The following is a 21,682-nucleotide window of genomic DNA, read 5'->3' as shown; positions in this document are numbered from 1 at the left end:
GATCCCTATTCTGCAAGTCTAACAGCCTCATTTCCATAGAGAAGGCAACATGTTGGTTCTTCAGTAGACTTTTCCCAGCGTTGGATATCATAGTTACACCCCTCCACCTCTCAGCTCACCACTTGATAAATTTCACTCTCTCTCCCTGCTTTCTCTCCCCACACCATCACTCCATATTCCCCCTCATTGCTTGCTTCAGCTATAATAAGTACCATAACACAGCCAGACTCATTCTCTTCACTCCACCTAGAAACTGCTAGATTTTTTTTGTGACCACTGTCCTCCTCAGTTAACCCTGTTCTTTTAGACTGGCATGAACTTTTTTACCCACTACTTGGCTGACAAATGTCCTGTCCAGAAACCAGAGAGAACTGATAATGGGTGAGAGGAGGCAGAGAAAATGACTGATTGATATGATTGATACAGATTTCTCATACTAGTCTCGCCTTTCTCACTGTAAATGTCTACTGCAAAGTTTACAGAAGAAAACTCAGAATGATCAGAATTTGATTCTTGCAAGCTATTTAACCATTTTCTCTTCCCTCAATTCCACCCACTGCCTACTTCCCTATAACCGTGCAGAATTTAGGCACCTTATTTAAAAAGGTTAACAGGATCCACCAAACCTTTTTCCCCTGTACTCACTCCACACATCAGTTCCCATCATCTTGGTTCTCCACTGTCCACAGATAATGTCTTACATTTCCTGACATTCAGCAAGCCGACTACCTGCAGACCGGATCCTGTCCAATTCAATTTGCTCCAGGCAATCTCCCTGTGCCTACTTCCCCTTCAATACTTCTATCATTAACACATCCTAATCATCAGTCCACTTAACATCTTCCGTCACAGGTCCTGGAAAAGACCATGCTGTACATCTCTGATGTCAGCAACTACCTACCTTTATCACCTTTGCTCTCAAAATTTCTTGAACACCTTCTGTGTCAGTCATCTGTCTCTGGGTTCTTTTCACATAGTGAACTACACTTACAGTGAACCAGAAACAGAAGCACCTGCAACTGACCTCAGTTCTTTTTATGTTCACAATGAAACTTTAGAGGACTTGATTCACTTTCTTGTTCTCTGATGAGATCTCAACGCATTTTCTGTTCACAACACAGCTCCTTTAGAACTTAAGAGACCATCTGTGTAACACTGAATTACAGATTCTTATACTGCTGGTATTTTGCTGTTATGAAACAAATAAAAACAGGCCCGACATACCAAAGTAGTGTTAAAAGGCTAAAGATGAGACAAATGTAATAAAAAAAAAAAGTTTGCTACAATCCCAAGTGCAGCCATTTTTCTAAAGTTTGTTTTTACCTGTCAAGATCGTCACTGTGTATAGTACACCGCAAATAATAACATAAAATGTTTTCACAATGCATGAATTCAGCAGACCCCAGCATGAACCAAAACAGACCCAACTGATATCACCTCATAAGGTGATTGGTTCATTTGGGAGGACATTAGGGGTGTCTTAAGTTCATTTGATGTGTTTACATATGCAAATGAAACCAGGACTCAGCTGTCCAAGACCACTTAAAATTTTATATGGCCCAAATATCTTGTACAGAACCAGTCTAGCTTGCAGAAACTTCCCTTATTGCAGCATTGAAGTTCCACAGAACAGCTTCAGCCAGATCATCTCTGATCTCCATCCCACAAAGTAGGCAGGTTTGTATGTTGTATTTGCATTTCACTGTTATAACGCAATGTGACTGATATTCAAGACACATGAGAATGGTATTTATATAACTACAGAATGTTCATAGTCCTGATATCTAAGTTGAGAGCTTTTATTTTACTGGTCAGTAAACAAGATGAACATTGAGTGTTCCTTGGTGTAAAAAGGAAAAAACAAAAACAAACAAACATTGGTCTGGTGTTTCAGTAACTATTCAGAAGTTTTAAGTCCTCAGCTGAAAAATTACACAAAGCTTGGCGCTTTGCAGTCAGGCTTCCTTGATTATTCTCTTGCTCTGTGGAAAGTTTCCTCTTCTTGATTTGTATGGCCAGTTTTGTAAGGCTGCCCGTGCTGTGTCCCACTTGCTGGGATGTGCTGTCAGGATCAGACTTATGAAAGTGAATTATGGTCTTCTCATCACTTTTTGCATCATAACATATAGAGTGCATTCTCTCTCTGACAAACTTTTTCCTTCCATCTAGGGAGAAAAATATTCTTGTTAATATTTACATGCAGAGATTTAGAGAAGCACTTTGCTTGCACAGCTGATGAAGGACCTCTGTACAAAATAACTCCTTTCTCTGAAACCTTGCATACTGCTTTACGATTTTTAATATTTCTACAATACGCTGCAGTTACTCATCTGGAATCTTCTTTGAATATTTACATGCATTTACATATCCTGGATTGTAAAGTAAAATAAGTAGTTTCATTGATAATATGGATATGTTGCTGGAAGACAAATACTTTTACATATGCAAAGATAAAATCATGAAACAAATTGAACTCACAGAACTGGAGTGCATTTGTTCTTGGTTTAGAATCTTTCTTGGGTAATTCTGAAGCTTTCATTTCCCATTGATTTATTATCTGAGAAATATACATGCATAGAGAAAGGAATATTAGAAGTACAAGAAATACCAGTGACTGAAAGAAGAAATTAAGAGAATTTGCAAGGTTAACACCAAGGCTGTCTCAGTGACGGGGGCTGTGACTCCTAAGATGGTGGAATGGCTCCAACAGATTCTAGGCATAGCAACATTGACCTCAGTCCATAATAATGCTAAGAATTTCAAGATTGTTGTGCCACATTTTGTACAAGGCTCAAGTATGAGGGGGAAAAAACAAACCATAATGGAAAGACAGGAATCTAAGATATATATGCAGAAAATCATGCAGACCCAAGCCATAAACTTCAGATAATTCTCACATCAATCTTCAGAATGGAAGGATGTGAACTCAGTGGCTTGGATCATGGCTTGGTTGTTGGTGCCACACAAGCTAGTTCATGTACTTCCTAAATGTTTCACTCACAATAGTCCAGTTTTAAAACATCCAGTGAAAAGCCATTTTGCAGGAGGAAAGGCAGACGTGAATGACCAAACCAGTTGAATCTGACAGGAATGCTAAAATTACTCAAATAAATACTCTTTACAACTGTGGTGGGCAAAAAAAAAAAAAGTATCTCAGAATGGGCTACAGCTTCAGGCCACATTGTGTTCCACTCTTGTCAGCCATGAATGGGAATGTGGGGCTCCGGTGGACACAGGCTCACCGAAACTGGACAGTTGAAGATTGGAAAAATGATATGTGAATTTGCGAGTGGTACTGGTGTAATGTTATGAACTAGTTCCTGTCTAGGGCTAAAATCGACTATGCTAGCTCTTGCCTGCTATCCATAACTTGAAAGGGTCCCTACTGTATGAACTGTATAAGGTACTAAATGAAGCAGAGCAAATAAATAGCATGTGTTAGAATAAAATTGTAATATTGCCATCACAGTAAATAAATATAATTTCTAGCATATTGTACTAATATTGAGGGTGCCAATAACTTGAAGGCATTGTAAATAAAAATGTAACAAGAAAAAAAACATGACAAAAACATAAAAAACCATTTTCTCTAGGGGGTAAATGAATGGCAGGGCCCTACATGTTTGACAGAAAGAAGTAGTTAGACTAGTTTGTTAATGTCTTATGGAAAAGTTCCAAATATACACAATAATTTCTTTGTCAACATTACCTCCTCTGCCCAGCCCTCAGTTTTACACTCAGAGTGAAGGAATTCTTTCAGTGGTGCTACTGATAGCTCCATTCCCATCTTATTCCTGAAAAAAACCTTCAGTGATGTACTTATCTGCAACATAAATCATTGTTTAACACAACATTTTAGCATTTACAGTCTGACTAGAGAAAACATTTTAGCAAAGTGCACAGTTTAAATGTAGTTACCTTCACATTTGTCTCTGAGATGTTCAGCTGTTGTAGTTTTTGAAAGCATGTCAAATATCCAAGTCCTTTCTCTGTGAATGGATTACCTATTGTTGAAATATAAAGATGCAACTAGTGATAAATATTAAAACTTTCATTGTGAGGCCTGTTACTCTTGTAATACTTTTGTTTTTGAGCAACTACTGCTAGGTCATAAATATAGAGGAATCATAGTCATGTTAGCTGCATTACACTGTAATTTGGGGTAATGGGTGAAAGTACTAAAGTGTTCAGTCCTCCGATTACTCCACCTACTAGAGAGATCCAACTGTTGGAGGCTTTCTAGGCCTTTCTTCATCACTCTGACTGGTGCTGTTAGTCTCTGGAGGCCTTCATCTGATAGGCAGTTATCCCCAATGAACAGCCGCACAAGTCTTGAGGCAGAAGACACCACAAACAAGGAAACAGACAAATGAGATTGAGGGATATTATACTGCAAGAGCTACTAAATCCATTCACACCAACACTTTGTTTAGGTTTGACTGTTTCTCATACCTGGTAAATGCATCCGAGGTTAGGTGTCTGAAAATGTCATGACTATCACCTAATCTGCAACCATGGAGATCCAGGCTTTCTAATCGATGAAAGACTCGAATCTCTTCTATCCTTTCAGAGAGCAAGAGACATCTAAAGGAATATCAGATATGATGATTTCTGATTACCTATCCACCCCGTACCAACCCTTACTGTGCTTAGTTAAAAACTTAACCAATACAGTACTTGCTTTAGGTGCACTCACCGGTCTCTCAGACACAATGATTTTAATACAAGTTCCCCATAGGCCTCACTGAAAACTTTTAATGCCCTTGTTGAAGTTAAAGGGTCTGTGAATTTTTGTTTCTCTTCAGCGGCCGCGAACAACTTGTCAGCCATTTGCTCAGGAAAACCGACGAGAGAATCGATATATTCAGCGTTATCGGCAATAAACAACAAAGTTATGTCGAACAAAGATTTCACCGTGTAGCGCAGGCTTCCTTCTTGGTTGTAGGTGAAGACGAAGTGATCGCTTCTTTGTCCAATTGTTGTTGGGAAATTGTCGATGCACAGTTTAACTGAAAAATCTTTATCGAATAATCTAGGTGTTTTATATCTAGGGTACTGCCGATGTACTACTAAATTTCCTTTAGCATTTACACTACGAATCTCTCCCTTTTCGCGGACATACACAATTGCATATTCTGGGGAGTCGCTTGAAGTCATTGTAGCTAGACTTTAACTTACGTCTACATTAACATAGCTACAGTGCATTAGATTACGCAGAGATGCCACTTGTTAACAGCTAGCTAACAACCTCACCATTTACAGTATTGTAACGTATAATCTTGTTTAGCAAGCCAAAATCCAATCTCCGACTCTCCGAGTAAAATACGGCTGTGCGTGTTAGTTACGACCTCTACAGTTCATTGATTTGTCTCTGTAAATGCCAAAAATGGATGTCAAAGATTCCGCCTTTTCTGTGGCTTTGACGTCAACACTATTACCGATTTTACCCCACTTGCCAAAATAAAAGCTTGTGTATACCATCGTTTTTCAAAAAAAAGAAAAAAGAATGTCATGTAAATATTGTGTTATATCAGTAAAGTTAAGTAGCAACTGTAATTTTCTTTTATTTTTTTGTGATATGTATACTTCAACTGCAACTTTAAACAGTGTACATAGATACATTACTTTTCATTTGATAAATTCTAGAAAATAAACAGGAAACAACTACCTGTCGACGTAGATGCATAACAAAACCAGGAACCAAACAATGTTGGAATGTGTTATAACCTAGTAGCTAACTAGTGTGGTTTACCAGTTAACAGAACCAAATGCCTACGGTCAATAAGTATTTGTTTTTATGTTAGTTTGAGTCAGATTCCATAACAATGGTGATTCTTGAATACTTTGCAGAAGTTCTTAATTTGTGTTTTGAAGAGCTTTGCTAGTGAGCTAGCTAACCAGCAAACGTTAGCCACGGAAGAGCATATCCGTAGACGTAACTATTGATAGTTGGTGCAGCTTTCCAAAACTGGTCTACATCCATTGCAGCTGATTCACATAGAGGAGTAAACCTAAACTGCAAAGGTAAGTGATACTTGAATAGGCTATTTCATTTAATTGTATAGACTATATTTTCCCTTGCAGTGTTTGTGCGGCATTAGCTAGTTATATAAACAGTTTCTTCGTGCCTGTTTGGTGTTACCACTTCTTGGTTTCAAGCAGCTCTGCCAAATATATAGTGTTGTTTGTAGCAGAGACTTGCATAGACGCTGATGATGGCCAATACGGATTTTCACCTTCAGTTTCAAGGTCAGGTTCCTACAGCATTTAACACATTTTTTGTTTCAATTTGAATAAACAAAATTTACATACTTTTAAAACTGTCACTTAATAGAATTTGAAGATGAGTCAAATGCAATGGGCAGTAAGTCTCAAGAAACTACAATAAACATTGAAAAGCACATCAGCAAACCCCAGAAGCAAAGAAGGGTAGCAGGAGTCACTTTACCAGAGGAGGAGAATGATCCACTTGAAACAGATGACAAAACTAAGGTTGGGACAAGTCAGATAGAACATTAAGCATTTTTGTTCATTTTTGTTTGAGTTTCTTATTCATGGCTTTTCCAACAGCTTCTCTCTGGTCAAAAAGAAAGAGCTCCTTTCTGGACCTTTGAGTACTATCAAGCGTTTTTTGATGTGGAGACTCATCAGGTAGTTTTTATTTACATTTTACATTTACACTTACATTTTTATGAAAGGTTTTTTTGAAATTAAAACTGACCTATCTATTCATTTTGAAGAAAGACATATTACATTAAATATATAAATTAAACAAAAATCCAGGACATAGAGATTAATATTGCTCAGAACATCAAGTTCGGGTAGCGGAAGTGTTACTAAGATAGAGAATTCCTTTGAAGTTCACAGTAGTAATCTGGTTGTAAAGTGGTAAATTTGTCTACAGCTACATTTTTCAATTTGACTACTACTACACAGTGTTTATGGATTTTGTGTATGTAATGGAGATGTGTAGATTTCCTTTCAGTGACAATTGCTTCGATGTACAGGTAAAGGACAGAATCATTGGATCAGTTCTGCCATGGCCTGGTAAAAACTTTGTTCGCGTTTACATCCGAAACAACCCTGACCTCTATGGTGAGTTGTTTACAAATGAAGAAGGCTACACTGCAGTGAGGTAGATTGGAAGCTTGAAGATAATAAGTAACTCTTTTCTGATAGGACCCTTCTGGATCTGTGCCACACTTGTCTTTGCCATTGGTATAAGCGGAAATATGTCCAGCTTCTTTGTGCACCATGGTCAGCCACAATATAAATATGTTCCTGATTTTAGGAAAGGTGAGAGAGTTATAGCTGTAAATAATCCATGCTACATAATAATTACCTGACATGCTTTTAATGGATTTTTGCTCTTATTTACATAGTGTTCATTTCTTTTGTTTTACTTTAATGCAATGAAAAGGGAAAAAAAACAGTATTGCACCTTTTTTTTTCAGTAACCATGGCAGCGACAGCAATCTATAGCTATGCATGGCTAGTTCCATTGGTCCTGTGGGGTTTTCTGGCATGGCGGAACAATAAGGTCACAAACATTGTGACTTACTCCTTCCTGGAGATTGTTTGTGTGTATGGTTATTCCCTCGCCATCTATGTACCTGCTGTGGTAAGTCCTACAGGCCTTTCTTGTCAGTATGCTGTGGTCACATACAAATTCAAATGTTTTCACTTATCAAAATGATAATTTTGGTTTCAGATAATAGATTTATTGACACTGTTACCATAATCAGGAAAATCAGTTAAAATGATTGCATTGTCCAGTCCTATCTGTACTGTGCTATATTGTGATTCTGTGCATCTTTGACTCTGAGAGCATACCTAATAAAAATCCAACCTAATACTTCAAATCTTAACATTTTCACAGAACAAATATTTTTTTCTTTTATCATTTAATTTTAATTTAATGCATGTTGAATTGATTTCTTTGTGTTTTTGACAGGTCCTATGGATCATACCAAGTGAAGGGCTTAGATGGTGCTCCATTGTTGTGGCTCTTTGTCTGTCTGGCTCTGTGCTGGTTTTGACGTTTTGGCCAGCTGTCCGGGATGACCGCCCCCGGATTTTCATAGCAATAACCTTTACTATTGTGGCCCTCCATGTTTTGCTTGCAGTTGGTTGTAAGGTATGCAGTAATACAAATTGTAAGAATCCAAATGTAATACTCCTCAAAATAATTCAAACATATTTTAAAGGATTTTATAGTCTGTGTATGAAATGGTTTTATCTGAATTTATGTGTAGTACATATTATCCAGTACAATATAAGTGGTCCATATGCTCCTGCTTGAAAGCACTGAACGTCTCACTTGGACAGACTAATTTAAATATAAAGGCAGAGGGTTGCCCTTTCCTGGTTTTCTCAAAACCTTATTACTGTTGCAAATCATTAAGCACTTTTGGGGCTCTGTGTTACAATGTGAAAGGATTCTACTGACTGGTGTTGAATTAGTTTTCTCAGGGGATGCACACTGTTCCTGGAAACAATCACAATAGTTGTGCACTGACTTGGAAATGAGCCCGTTATTTCACCTTGAAGTGTGCGCATAGCCATGTCCTTATTGCTATCAAATATCATCAATTACATTAATTTAATTAGTTCACACAGTATCAGAAATGTTGAAGAATGCAAAGGGCTGTCAAGCTATAACAAATGTACTCTTTTTTTCCATTAGGCATATTTTTTCAGCACCTATGATACTACAAACACTATAAAGGTGGTTGAACCTGTCGAAGTGAACAAGACTCTATCAGCCATAAAAGCACATTAAGCTTCAGCTTCAGGTAAACAGATGGAAGAGAAATAAAAGAATATTGCACTATAAGATATGAAAAAGCCAGATCAGAATATCACAGTATAACATATGACACATGAATATTCAAATCCTCATTGGTTACTCTGGGGTTTTTCTTTATTTTAACTGCACACATCTCCCCCAATGTACATGAAGTGAGACATGAATAATGTGCATTTGAGAAAAATATGAGGGGTAATTTCTGAGATGTGAACCACTAAATGCATTATTTACATTCCCCAAAGGCCTGACACTTAGTTGACTTTGTGTATATCCCTTAATTTGCATGCCATGGTATTTTTAACACATTGCTACTGTTTTTTTATCACAAAGTATTTAATGCACCCAGAAGAATACAGAACCTTGGAACAATTCATAGTGCTAAAAATGTGAAACATTATTTGTGCATTATTTGTGCTGGAAGACGCATTGCACATCTGGAAGCTGTTCAAACTTGAGATGTTTCTGTAGATGTTTCATTTAGCTTGTCATACAATATGACATGTTGACCAGGGAAAAATCTGCCTATTTTATCTTGTCCTCCTTCAAGGGCATAGAAGCAAGCGTCTTTCTGTATAAGATGACCTAGGCTTTGGCAGTGATGGAGAGGCACTCTGCTATCTGACCTACTGAATAAGAATGTGATCAGCTGTGTCTTTACGAACTCACTGCCACAGTAGTATTCAAGCAGTATACATGCATGTTTTTAACTTGAATCTCAGAAGTGGGGCAAACGGCTCTTTTGCTAGGACTGCCACTTCATGTCAACACTTGAGACCATACTTGCGGTACCTGATTTCTCCTACATATGTTATTCCTCTTCAGTTGCAGGTTCTCTTGTTGCCTTAATAGGAAGAATCAGGTTTCCCCCTTATGAGGTCATGGGTTGTCTGGATTTCACCAAACCAGTGACCCATGTGTTCTGCTATGAAGTTTCTGCTCTTTGTGCAGTTATGGATTGTGTGGGACATTTTTTATGTGAACCACTGAATGTTGAATATGATTCTGATCTTCTTCTGATAAGACTTTTAGTGTACTGTTAGCCAGTGAACTTTGCCAAGGGATTTATAATACTGTATATAAAGGGGTTTGAAATATTTGTTATTATTGAACTTGTCTCTTAAAAGGGTAATTTGTGTTTCAGCCATTCTATAACTACATACTCTAAGGACATTTTTGCTTTTGTATAGCTTAAAGTCCAACTTGCAGTACTTGCTGCTTAGTTACTGAGGGTAATTGTTTTGTCTCTATGCCAAAGTGCAATCATAGAATTGACAACTTCTTATGTTCTTATGAATTTGCATACAGTTTAATTTTTATATAGTTTAGAAATGGTATCGCGAACCATCTGTACCTTCGCTAGAGAATCGTTTAAATGCTGACAAATGTTAGGGCATAATCTTTGAGACTATGTACAAGATATGCTCATTGTTATTCTATAATGAACATTTAATAATTATTTCTTTTAGGTTTAGATTTTATAATGTTTATAAGAAAATATTACCTCAAGGTCATGTAAGCATAAACATGAAATTAGTGTAATTATTTTCTTATGCCATGTAAGTGTGCTGTCATGCGGTTCTCCTTACAAACTCTTTGGAAATTAGCTATTTATGTAAAATTGATAGTGATGTGGCTTTACACTCTTAGTATCATCAGTTGAGTATTATAATCATAATTATACAATATCAAAACCTTGAGTGACTTTGGATCTAAAACTACCACCTTTTTAACATACCTGTCACATTCATGTAAAATAAGTGAATAAACAAATTGGGGGTTTTTTTGTCTTATATATTAACAGTGTAAATGAGAAAGGTGCACTCTCCTAATTACAAAACAAACAGCAAAAAACGTGTCACTTGAAACTCTCATCTTGAGGTGTGTCCTAATTAATGGTCATTCTAACCTTAGCCTAGAATTACATTGAAGCTGTCTTCCAAACCTATAAACTGTCTGGGCGAATGGCAGTAGTTCAGGTCTATGAAACCCACTGTGGATTGACATATTTCTGGATTATTTAAGGCAGAATTTTTACCGACATTTTTTTTTTGCTTGACTGCACACGGAAAACATTTATGGAGACCATAACCTCAGACTTGTAGCAAAGACAATGACTTTCCTCTATAGTATTTAGCGCTGGAATTTTATGATGGATGGGAAATTAGAAAAAGTATCTAAATATGAAACTTTAAAACTTTTAGAAAAATGTCGGAGAGAAAGAGACGAAGCTATGCAGCGCGAGAGTGCCATCAGGGAAAAACTGAGACAATACGAATCCAGAATAAGGTCAACCGAAACGCTTAAACAGAAACTGAAGACAATGACTTTAGACAATAAAGAGCTCCGAAAACAGTTGAAAACGCTTCGCTCTGAAATCGGATTAGAATCCAGTCCGAAATTTCAGGGTAAAACAACTAAAGACGTAATCAATGACCTGCATGAGAAAGAGCGCCAGTGCAGCTCCCTCATTGAGAAAACGGGCAAATTAAGTTTGACAATCGATGAACTTACGTCTGAACTAGCTAACACAGTTACTTCAAAAACACTTCTGGAGGACCAAGTACAATCACTGCAACAAAATCTTAGGGATATGACGAACAACCAGCGACGCCTTCTAAAATTATGGGAAGATAAAAAAGCTCAACGTGAACCCTTATCGTTCCCGGCAATTCATCAGAGACCAGGCCAAAAACCGATTATTCACAAGGGAACTCAAACGGAGATGTCCATCAGCTCCACACAAATACTCCCGGCGAATGCGTTCGAAACCAAGATGCGACGCGAACCCGAGAAAAACAGAAGTCTGGAGAAACGCAATTTTACATTACCAAATGGCATCCATAGAGAAAAAACAGCCTTAAGCCTTGTTTCAAAATGAAACTAAACCAGTACATAATTGATAATAACTTTAATGACAATATATCAAGCTCTGAATGTACTTACAACTGCCTCAAATATGTCCCTTGAGTAAATTCTACGGGTGCATTAATTTTAAAATTCATTATATTTGCATTAATATTTAGCCGTGTGTTTTTTAAACACGTTTGTCAGGGCGTAGACATATATTTTTTCTATGTAGAATATGTAGGGCCTATATTATTTGTTTGTCAGAATATTTTATGAATTACTTTTATTTTACATATTTTCCTTGTTTATTAAACCGCATACCATATTTAACTTATGAATTAATTGATTTAATTGGAACTTGGCGAAGTCAATAAAGGCTGACGAAGGTAATTTAATATAAGAGCCGCATATTTCTTAGGCTCAGTACAAAAACCAACAATATCGAGGAACACCTTAGCTTGATCAAAGCGGCTCACATTTCACTCAGGCGTTATTTTAAACACTTTACAGAAGGTCCTCGCGAGGTCCTTCGAATGTGTGGCGCGGAATGGTTTTCATGCTTTTCCATACGCTGGTGACTTTTTTCCAGGTTTCTTTCTTTCTTTTTTTTTACTTACAGTTGAAGTTCTCCTGATATCATTATGATAAAATGTTTTCTGTTAGTCAAAATTGCTGGTTTATACGAAAGGTAAGGCTCGTGTCATAAGACGTTTGTAAAAAGGCATAACACTTTTCTGCTCCGCTAAGTTAGCTCGTGTACCAAGGCTTGTTAGGGTTCATGCTGGGTCATGTACTGGCCAACCTAGCTGGGTTATCTATCATTAGCAAACTCTGCGAGTTGCTAGCCAGCTAAATAATATATATATAAATTTGTTGCTTGCTAGCTTCTCTAGTTAGCTGCTAGCTAGTAATGTATTTGTCCACGAGTGAGCGGACTAAAGTAGATGGCTAGTTTTCAGTGGTATTAGCAACTGCGGTCCATGTTAGCTAGCCAACTGGATGTGTAGCTAATTAAGAAAGGAAAGTATTAGCTAGTACACTAAATAGTAAAGTAACCGCCTAGATATGATCATATGGATAGTTACTAGCTATGTAATACTAAGTAGTCACTACGTTGAGTGTTATTTTTAATCAGTATATCCCAATCCCTAGAAAGTTTGCCACTGAAACATGCTGGCCAGTCAACAAAACTTTTGTTTTTTAACTTTTGGACTTTGCAGCCGAGAGCATATGTTGTCTTATATTGTCTTAAAGATTTAAGTGGCAAGGTATTTAACGCTAGATAACTAGCTAGCTAACTACTGACTTAATAACGCAACACTGACACCTAAGCGTTCTGTTTTCTTTTTTTCAGGTTGTTACTTGGAGAGCTGTAGCCAGTATTGCGTGGTCGGTGCTGCTTCTGCCTGTCACAACAACACTTTTTGTGTTTCTTGTTAGACTTAGTTTATTCCACCCCGTCCAGTGGATTGCAGGTACACACTTGGCACTCTTAACAACTGTGTACCTCATGCAAAAATCACCAATGGATTTGTTTTTTGCCATATACAGCTGTTTCCCAAAGATCATGTGTGGACTAAATCTGATGTATGATTTATGCTGTGATTATCCTGAATGACAGCAGAATTTAACATTTTACTGTCCTGCTCTACTATGGCAATCTAAATTGCAACGATAGCAATTCAAGTTTCAAGTTCAAATTTCAAGTTTGATTTATTTGTCACATACATAGTCATACACAGTATAACTGGCAGTGAAATGGTTTGAGAGTGCTCTGTCCAAACTGAGGAAAAAAAACAGGGGTGTATAGGGAAATATATATAAAATATTAACAATTTATGTGGTCTGCTATGGCCTGACACACTATGATGCTGCCCAGTGACTTTGTATATAGTAACAAGTTGTTCTTTGATTTCAAAATAATTTACATTTAACATTTTGTAATTTTGATATCAGTAATGATCTGCACAGGGGAACATCTTCCATTGCAACACCAAACAGTGCAACATCACCTATCATGACATGTATTCTATTGTCTGTCTTACTTTTGATCTGCTACTGTTAGTCATGTACTGAACTGCTTTGTTGAGCACTTTTAAGAGTTATCTATCTATTTATTTATTTATTTATTTATTTATTTATTTATTTATAAAGTCAGGTCCAATCACTTGTGACCTTGAGAATCTTGATTGACATCACGAGCAACAAAACGAACTTTGTTTCCCTTTGCTTGGCCTTAGCAGCTCCACTACTAATAAAATAGTGATACATTTTCCTTTACTGCTCTTTGAAAACAAAAGTTGCTATTTTGACCCTTTGTCAGCATTTTTTGAGAAATGCTTCTGAAAAAAAGGTTTAGATTTGTAAAGAAATTTAGGATGGTCAGATATATTCACAGTTCTTATATAGGCGAACACTTGTACAACAGCTTATTGAACTTGGCAGCTTTTGCCAATGTGACGTGGCACGACTTATGTACATCTTATGATCAGACTTTACAACAAAAGAGATTGTGCCATGTCAGAAATTGACACCCAAGAATCAGTGTTGCAACCTGACTTTACAACAAAACAACAAGAAATCTAAGAGAAGAATTTTTAAAAATCTTGCATGAAGCCCAATGAGTTACAGAGTACAGAGGTGAAATGCTTGTTTATGAATATGAACATTGCAAAAGGCTGGCTTCGTCTTCTTTTTCTGTCTGGCACAATCTATAACTAATTGAAATATGTAAGGCATTTTATGTCCAAGTTGCATTAATATGTCTTGTTGCAGAATGCTTTGCTCTTTTGACTGCCCCAAGTACCATCTTTCCCCTTTTCCTGCTTTCTGGAGTGGTACTTGTGATTGGCTTTTTCAACTTGAAATATTACACAGGTATGGAATGGTTGGTCTTGGTATGGAATGTTCTTTTGTATGTTTAACTGCATTGTTATTAAAATCTTCCAGGATTGCTGGTAAGGCCCTTGTGAATATATATATATATATCTCTGAGGATATAAAGTACGAGTGTTAAGCTGGAATTGCATGGGTGTCTTCCAGTTGTCCCCTCCATCCCTTGCTCGCGAGTGGCTCTCCTGGCAAAATTGCTTCACCCACGGCAGTGCGTCCACTCACTGGTACACTGCGCTGTCGGCATGGTGGTGATGTGGTGCGCCTCCGTCATCGCTGGCGTCCGGTATCGTACTCTCAGCTCCCCTTGTACTGGAAGTGAGAGGTCAGCAGTTTATTCCCCTCTGTCACGACCTGATTTAAGTTTGTCTTGTATGCTGTAAAACTTTTCAGCAACACCAGAGGCTCAGGTTGCATTGATCGTATCTTAATTATGGGTAATACACGAGTTGCTGGGGCTAGGGCACGTTTGCTGATAGTTTGTTCACTGAAGGCAATCTTATCTGTAAGGAGCTAAGTGGGTGCAGGTTCCTGTTTGAAAGAGGAGATGCCTTTTCAAGTCAGATACTTTTTTTAGAGCACACCAACCTTGTTTCAGGTCAAATGTACTTACAGGACATACTGAAAACATTACATTAAAATATTGATAAAATTACTCTGAATAATGGGTGCCTTTTTGGTGGCTGGAAAGATGCATTACTGATAACTTAATTTTGTCTTGGCTAAAGTGGCAGTGTTCCTGAGACATGTCTAAATGAGTATCACCTGTTCTTCCTACTGGCTGGAGCTTTCATGGGATACAGTCACAGTTTCCTGGGAGTGGTCCAAAACATGAACTACGTGTCCTTTCAGATCATACTGGTATATTAGATTTTGTTTTGCACCTGCTACTTGCTTAATGAATAATTGATTTGACCCAAAAACTGGTATATTTGCCACATAATACAGAAATGTTGAAACCAAAAAGATGCATTAAGTAATGGTTGTGAACTTTACGTGCCTCTGTCTGTGTCCATCTGTCTATCCCATAGCAATATAAGTACATGCGCTTTAAGGGATCTCTGGCATCTGTGGTGAAATGCGGTGCCCTTCAGTCTTTACATTCAGTGAGGAATTATGTTGCCCTTTACTATTTCTTTGGTAAGCCACAGTTATGATTGAGCTACTTAAATATTATATTTCAAAATGAGTACAGAGTTAAATAATTTATATTGTTTTGTTTCCTAGGACATCTTCCCAGGGCATGGATCTTGAACATGCTGAATCTTCAGATGGACAGGTTAAAAAAATATTTTTGAAAGTGTTTTTTTTAAATTATTATTATTATTTTTTTTTTTTATAAAGTGCAGAGATGTATGAAAGTAGACCTTGTATGTAATGTGATGTGTCTGTGCTTCAACTTCATTTTAGCGCTCTCTGTTCCTTGGACTCCTTGGCTGGGCTGCTGGATCCCTCACTGCTGTACCACCTTTGGATTAGTGGTACCTTCTTGCTGCTCACCTGGTACATCACTGTGCTGCTGTTCAGGATCTATGTCACAGAGGTAGTGAGCATTAATTAATCTTTAGCTTTTCTAGTAGACACTTTGTGTGCTTGTTTGTATACTTTACCATTCCTTGCGTTGGTTTCTCCTTGCGTTGGTTTCTAGTAAAGGCTGGGCTTCTGACCTGAATCCCACCAGTTAGATGATGGTCACAACTGTGCTGTTCTCTCATAATAAAATGGCAGATTATTCTGTGTCTTTAGCCTTACAGATTCCCAGTACAGTCCACATTTGCTGAGGACACAGACCAGTGTCTTCCTAAAGTCCTGACTGAAAAGGATGTCTTGGTTATGAAGGTAACCACCATTATTAAAACAAACAGTGTGGCGGTGGTGTTTAACATCCTGACCAGGACTGAGATTACTACATCATGTAGGTTCTCTTTATGACTGGTTGTACCCGTGTTGTCAGTTCCTGGCCCTGCAGGATCTGGCTTTGCTGGCCCGGTATTCCCCTTCATGCAGACAAGAAGTCTTCAGTCTAAGTCAGCCAGGTACCATCATTGTTTCTTATTCTTGTCCCACTTTGCAAGAACAGTTTCATTTCATATCCTTCAATTTCTAATCATATCGGCTAATCCTTTAGCCTCATGTAACGTTACAGTTTTGACCAGTATATCGTCGATGATTACAGATCCCTTTATTTGCTATGTTTATTGACGTTCATGAAAGGTCCCTAATTTTGCTGTCACATAAAATGCTAACTCATCATAGCAACCTCAAGAGCAGAGATGATTTATTATTTTTTAAAATAAAACCAGAAAGTCACTGTTGCAGGTGGCCACCCTCATAACTGGAACGCCATCAGCAAGGAGTGCCTGGCGCTCTTGGGCGAGTTAACTCAACGCCTTGTTGCTCATCATGATACCGTGGCTTCCAATGGCCGAGCGAAGCGTCCATCTGTCAGCAGCGATGCCAGATCTGTCTCCTCAGGGAACTCGGGTAATCTAATCCCAGCCGTAGCAAAGATAATCCCAGACTTCAGACGTGAGTCAAGTTCAACTTGGCTTGAACTATCTTGGTTTGGTGTCATATTAAAGCCACAAGCGAGAAGTTAACAACATATTCATTTCATGCTTCATAAACTACAGCTAAATTGTCATTGTTTTAAGATATTGAGACACCTAGTCTACTTTATGGTCATACTGCCATGGTGAAGTTGCATTTGGAAAAATGAAATGCACTTAAATGGATATTCCTTAAATATAATGTGTATGAGAACAAAGCAATCCCCTCCGCTGGCTTTAAAGATTTGTGTTCTATTCTTTTCAGTGATGTCTGGGGCAGAGGACCTGCTGCAGACTCCTCATCCAAGTTCCATAATCAAGACCCCTGGCTCAGTCTTCAAGTCTTCCATGATGGGTTTGAGCAGCCCCATGACTGTCCCCTTTACGCCAGACCTGGAGAGCCCCTTCTCCAGCCCCGCCGTCCGCCGGCTGGCAGGGCACCAGGTGCCACCCTCACCCTGGTACGGCTCAGTGCAGAGCCCGCATGTCATGAGGAGAGGCCCCAAACTCTGGAGCACCTCCACAGGTGAGTGAGCTGCCACTTTCCTTACTATGTAGTACTGACCCTATGTGACTGGTTTCCATTGATAATCTGGGCTGGGTTTTAGAGTAGAATGCTCTGGACAGAAGTGTGTGTGCGTGTGTGATTGTGTGTGCGTGATCTCTTAGACAGCATAAGCCAATGTATTTGTACAGTGTGGCTCTATCTGACTCCAGCCCTGTATGATGTTGCCCTGTCTAGTCTGAAAAGTCAGGCTCTGTGTATTTATATGTGGCATTGGGTGTTGCTATTTTCAGATTGAACCAATTATGACTCACCTTCTCGGTGCCAGTGATCCTGGATAATTCTTTGTTGATCAGTAACCCGTGTTTGTATTGATCACAGGCACTAATGTCCTCCTCCATGTAAATTGCCATGCAATCTCATGAATGTGTCATGATACATGCACAGTTCTTGTAACGAGAAGTTAATAATTAATAATTAATTCCACAAGTCATTTAGTTGGTTTGTTAATTAATAAATTCATTCAATTACTTTACATTTTGCCCCTGAAGTGTGCCATAAGACTTATGAACCCATATGTTTTCCATTTACAGTAGATATTTGCACATAAATAATTCTAGAATTTCAGAGGGCTCAAATTTTGGATGCTGAATGAACAAACACCCTCATAAAGAAAACACCTTAACGACTAGTTTTGTGTGTGTGTGTTTTGTTTTTTTGGTTTTTTTTTGCATGGTATAGCACCTGCTAATAACGAGAAGTTATGCAATGAAAGCTGCAACAACACTCGTAGCAACTGGATTTGAGTTGTGGTCGTCATGGTTTGCTTAGCTTTCAGCAGCTGTCTGTCTGTCTCTGCTGATGTCAGACTCTCAGGCCAACGGCAGTCCACCACCAACCCCTGCTCCTACACCCAGCACTCTGCGTCCAGAACAGAAGTCCAGTTTCCTTGCCCAGTGGCTCCAGAACAGGAAGGAACAGGTAGGGGGCCCTTTCTGTAGAGGCTTACACTACGCATCTATAATTTACCAAGGGATCCTTTAACTTAACATTATCCCTTCCTAGCTGGCCTAAGCACACACTGCATTACACACCTTCACGTTCATTTATGTTCCTTTTACTCGTAATGAGTCTCGTCCATGGTAGACAAATGGTTCTTAAACTGATCTTTCAAACATTTATATTCAATATTTTATAAGATAAAATAAACACTGATTTCTTTTTGCACCAAGTTGCAGAAGATCCTAGTTACTCATTACTTTGAGATGACAATGACTTGTGTAGTTCATGCACATAAAATGAAAAATTGTTCCATCTTGTTCTCTTACTCCACATTTGTGCTCAGGTTAAAAGTTTCTTGACAAAGCGGGTGATGATAGCCTATTTATTTAATAAGGTAAGCAGGTAAGGCCTATGCATGTGTTGCATGAAGGAATGGTGGCATGAAAGTCGCATGTTGCATGGGTGAACAGGTGATGGTGGAAGTGTTTAGTCACCCTCTTCGTTTAGTATCCGTAGCAGTAGTGGGCTTTTCACTGTTTTAAATAACTGAATTGTTCATATGTTTTTTGTTTTTTTTTTGTTTCATGCAATGTTAAACTATGCAACTTGGAACTATGAAATTTGGCATGTTAAACTGTGCAACTGAAAAATCTGGTTCTAATTACTAATGTCTGTTTTGCTGTATTGTGAATACATATTTATTTGAAACACTTGCTGTAAAGTTTGAACTTTGTTTCACAGTTGTCTTTTTCAAGTAGCAAAAACACTTTTCCTTGTTGCATGGAAAACTGTAAGATGGTGCATGTGTGGGGCTTTAGCTTGGCTACTACAATCCATAAGTTTCCTCTTTTTAAGATGCTAACAAAAGTTGAAACACATGGATTAAAGTAAAAACCTGATTTACACAATACTCTCCCCACAATTTATAAAAGCCTTTGTAGTATTTGTAATATTTGCTATTCTATATTAAATGGTATTTTAGATCAGTTACTCCAAAGGTGTTTAAACTCCCCCCTCCCCCATTTTTTTTTTTTTGCTTAAAACGAATTATCTCTGATTTGCAGTTGGAAATATTGCTGTTTCATTCTATATAATTCCATTTCTTGCTCTTAACAGCTTCCAGAAGCTTCAAGCCAAGCTTTGTTTGCTGACAGCCAAGCTCACATTTGGGCCCTGGAAGGTCTGAAATCCTGATATTTTCACCTTTTCTGTGAATGGAACAAAGTACAGCCATAGACTCATGTTGTCTGAAAGTACAGTGTGTTACAAAAATTAAATTTTGTAAATAATGGACCTCGTTCTGACATGTAAATTAGGACAACTTCACAAAATCTTTTTCTTAGTGACCCATAAATGATATAACTAACTTGAAATTTTTAGAAAAGTTTATCTTGTTAACCTCTACCACCAAATACTGAATCTATTTTAAATATTTTTGTGCAAGGATTGTCTCATCTGGTGGCAGCTTCTTTTTCTGAGGACAAGTATGGAGTAGTACAGACTACATTACCCAGCATTCTCAGTTGCATGCTGACCTTGCAAGAGGTAAATTCAAAGTAAAAAAATGTATCAGATTCCCCCCCTCAGTTACCCCCGCCCTTATGCCATGTCCTTGTGTAAAAAAGGCTGTGGACAGGCACTTCAAGCTCCCTCACGCTTCTAGCAAGCCAGTGAAGACTACCTGCAGTATGGGAGACGCCACATACAAAACCCTCCGCTTTGCCTTGAGAGCGGCACTGAAGACGGCCATCTACAGGATAACATCCACATTTGGAGAGCACTTGAAGTAAGTTCTCTTTCCCACAGCAGCTTTCGATAATGCTGCTGAAGACAGTAACGTTCCCAGGTTGGCACAGAGGATAGTTGGAGTGGGGTTACAGCCAAAATTGGGCCGACTGGGGAGATCAGGGGTTTTTTTTTAAAAAAAAAAAGTATTTTTACAAGTTAGCATTTTTGTGATCATGAAATAAATTACAAGACTCTTGCAAATTACCTTTTGCATTAATTGCATTGCCTTTGATGTATATGAATTAGAGTAGCTTTTCACCTGAAGTAGTACTGGAACATTTATTTGCCACACAACCTCAGGCATGTTCTGATTGTGCGATCATATAGTACTGAAATCATGACATTCTGTTTTCAGTGCCGTCTGTATATCAGTGGAGCATCAGAAAAGACTTCAGCAGTTCATGGAATACAGAGAGTAGTGCATGAGCTACCCCTCCACTTTCTTCCATGTCATGTGCTATACAGATGCACTTCAGATGCGTTTGAATCGGGTCCCTTTGTGCGAGCTGCGGACATTAGGAGATCTCTAGAGAAACCGTGTAATTTGCCAAAATCATAAATGCAGGTGTTCATGCTGATGCTCAGTGGATCACTCGGTGCCTAATGTACTGTGCTTGAGTTGATCTGAATATATGATTCAGCTCCATGTTTTGTAACACAATAAGTTAGTTTTGTCTTCTTAGAGAAGTGTTTTGTTCCTCCTTTCTTTTTCTTTCTGGCATGGAAATTAAAGGTCAGTACTATCTGATGTGAAGATATTCTCCTAAATAACCCTAAAAGTTATTTTAGCAGATTTTTGGGAAGTTGATGAAATCATGATGAGGTTTGAATGTACTGCTCTACTTCACTAGGACTATTCCAGACACATCTCGGAAACAGTACACACAACTCGGTGGTTGTCCATCTTTGGCCGTTCAACTACAGTTTTTGATCTGTTTAACTGCACTTTGTTCTTGCTACAAGCGTCAAGACAGAGTATTCTACAGTTTACCATTGCTGTAGTTATGACTGGTCCGACTAAGTATTAACGTATCAATTTTCATTCCTTTGTAAAGAAATCTGATGGTGATGAGTGTCACATTTAAAAATACTTTGGTATTCTGGCTTTATTGAAAGTTAATAAACTTTTTTATGTGTTCTGTATGTTTTCCGTGTATACTTATCAGTCTGGTGCAATAATTAATTTCAGGTCCAGTAACTTTATTTCTGTACCGTATTACAACTTGCTGCAGGTGTCGCTGTTTTTTAGTTGCTTGGCGCCTGACGTTTAATACGTTTTTATGTGTATTA

General features: G+C 38.1%; 4 protein-coding genes across 14 annotated transcripts; 3 read left to right on the top strand and 1 right to left on the bottom strand.

Moving 5' to 3' along the window:
- Nucleotides 1–505: 505 nt before the first annotated feature.
- Nucleotides 506–5,387, bottom strand: lrrc42 (leucine rich repeat containing 42). Its single transcript, XM_027008588.3, has 7 exons — nt 4,697–5,387; nt 4,453–4,584; nt 4,213–4,331; nt 3,919–4,004; nt 3,710–3,823; nt 2,479–2,557; nt 506–2,165 (listed from the first exon to the last, which is right to left on the bottom strand). The coding sequence occupies exons 1-7, from the start codon at nt 5,155–5,157 to the stop codon at nt 1,891–1,893; spliced, it is 1,266 nt and encodes a 421-aa protein (XP_026864389.1). The 5' UTR covers nt 5,158–5,387; the 3' UTR covers nt 506–1,890.
- Nucleotides 5,388–5,669: 282 nt separating this feature from the next.
- On the top strand, nt 5,670–10,601 carry yipf1 (Yip1 domain family, member 1). 7 transcript variants are annotated; one of them, XM_027008610.3, is made up of 10 exons: nt 5,672–6,024; nt 6,195–6,249; nt 6,335–6,492; nt 6,571–6,651; nt 7,008–7,095; nt 7,180–7,296; nt 7,455–7,621; nt 7,955–8,137; nt 8,687–8,795; nt 9,632–10,601. In XM_027008610.3, exons 2-9 carry the CDS (start codon nt 6,213–6,215, stop codon nt 8,780–8,782), a joined length of 927 nt encoding a protein of 308 aa, XP_026864411.2. In that variant the 5' UTR covers nt 5,672–6,024; nt 6,195–6,212; the 3' UTR covers nt 8,783–8,795; nt 9,632–10,601. The 7 variants fall into 7 exon arrangements, with proteins under 7 accessions (XP_081555698.1, XP_026864411.2, XP_026864410.2 ...); XM_027008606.3 differs by having other exon boundaries at nt 5,673–6,024; nt 6,192–6,249; XM_027008608.3 differs by having other exon boundaries at nt 5,673–6,024; nt 6,180–6,249.
- Nucleotides 10,602–10,736: 135 nt separating this feature from the next.
- On the top strand, nt 10,737–12,325 carry zgc:113691 (uncharacterized). Its single transcript, XM_027008530.3, has one exon. It carries the CDS (start codon nt 10,956–10,958, stop codon nt 11,685–11,687), a length of 732 nt encoding a protein of 243 aa, XP_026864331.3. The 5' UTR covers nt 10,737–10,955; the 3' UTR covers nt 11,688–12,325.
- Nucleotides 12,200–21,535, top strand: ndc1 (NDC1 transmembrane nucleoporin). 5 transcript variants are annotated; one of them, XM_027008593.3, is made up of 18 exons: nt 12,203–12,344; nt 13,011–13,131; nt 14,432–14,533; nt 14,699–14,873; nt 15,277–15,409; nt 15,580–15,688; nt 15,776–15,827; nt 15,959–16,091; nt 16,295–16,387; nt 16,503–16,584; nt 16,868–17,032; nt 17,363–17,623; nt 18,471–18,583; nt 18,948–18,998; nt 19,721–19,784; nt 20,049–20,149; nt 20,230–20,390; nt 20,748–21,535. In XM_027008593.3, the coding sequence occupies exons 1-18, from the start codon at nt 12,306–12,308 to the stop codon at nt 20,809–20,811; spliced, it is 2,019 nt and encodes a 672-aa protein (XP_026864394.2). In that variant the 5' UTR covers nt 12,203–12,305; the 3' UTR covers nt 20,812–21,535. The 5 variants fall into 5 exon arrangements, 4 of the variants coding, with proteins under 4 accessions (XP_081555695.1, XP_026864396.2, XP_026864395.2 ...); XM_027008595.3 differs by lacking the exon at nt 14,432–14,533 and having other exon boundaries at nt 12,202–12,344; XM_027008594.3 differs by lacking the exon at nt 18,948–18,998 and having other exon boundaries at nt 12,202–12,344.
- The last annotated feature ends 147 nt before the right edge of the window (nt 21,536–21,682 follow it).

The sequence above is a fragment of the Electrophorus electricus genome, chromosome 17, assembly GCF_041902795.1.
Source record: "Electrophorus electricus isolate QZ-2024a chromosome 17, ASM4190279v1, whole genome shotgun sequence".
NCBI classification, from domain to species: Eukaryota; Metazoa; Chordata; class Actinopteri; order Gymnotiformes; family Gymnotidae; genus Electrophorus; species Electrophorus electricus.
The sequence above is the reverse complement of the archived record's forward strand: the minus strand, read 5'-3'. Positions and strand labels throughout refer to the sequence as shown.

Excerpts from the sequence above, each read along its gene's own strand:
- lrrc42 (XM_027008588.3), bottom strand. The coding sequence starts at position 5,157 with ATGACTTCAAGCGACTCCCCAGAATATGCAATTGTGTATGTCCGCGAA. Across the intron at positions 4,585-4,696 it reads TCATTGTGTCTGAGAGACCG|ATGTCTCTTGCTCTCTGAAA; the intron begins GTGAGTGCACCT and ends ATATTCCTTTAG. Across the intron at positions 4,332-4,452 it reads ACCTCGGATGCATTTACCAG|ACTTGTGCGGCTGTTCATTG; the intron begins GTATGAGAAACA and ends TTCTGCCTCAAG.
- ndc1 (XM_027008593.3), top strand. The coding sequence starts at position 12,306 with ATGTTTTCTGTTAGTCAAAATTGCTGGTTTATACGAAAG. Across the intron at positions 15,828-15,958 it reads CTGAATCTTCAGATGGACAG|CGCTCTCTGTTCCTTGGACT; the intron begins GTTAAAAAAATA and ends ACTTCATTTTAG. Across the intron at positions 16,585-16,867 it reads CTTCAGTCTAAGTCAGCCAG|GTGGCCACCCTCATAACTGG; the intron begins GTACCATCATTG and ends TCACTGTTGCAG.
- yipf1 (XM_027008610.3), top strand. The coding sequence starts at position 6,213 with ATGATGGCCAATACGGATTTTCACCTTCAGTTTCAAG. Across the intron at positions 7,096-7,179 it reads AAACAACCCTGACCTCTATG|GACCCTTCTGGATCTGTGCC; the intron begins GTGAGTTGTTTA and ends CTTTTCTGATAG. Across the intron at positions 7,297-7,454 it reads TGTTCCTGATTTTAGGAAAG|TAACCATGGCAGCGACAGCA; the intron begins GTGAGAGAGTTA and ends TTTTTTTTTCAG.
- zgc:113691 (XM_027008530.3), top strand. The coding sequence starts at position 10,956 with ATGATGGATGGGAAATTAGAAAAAGTATCTAAATATGAAACTTTAAAA.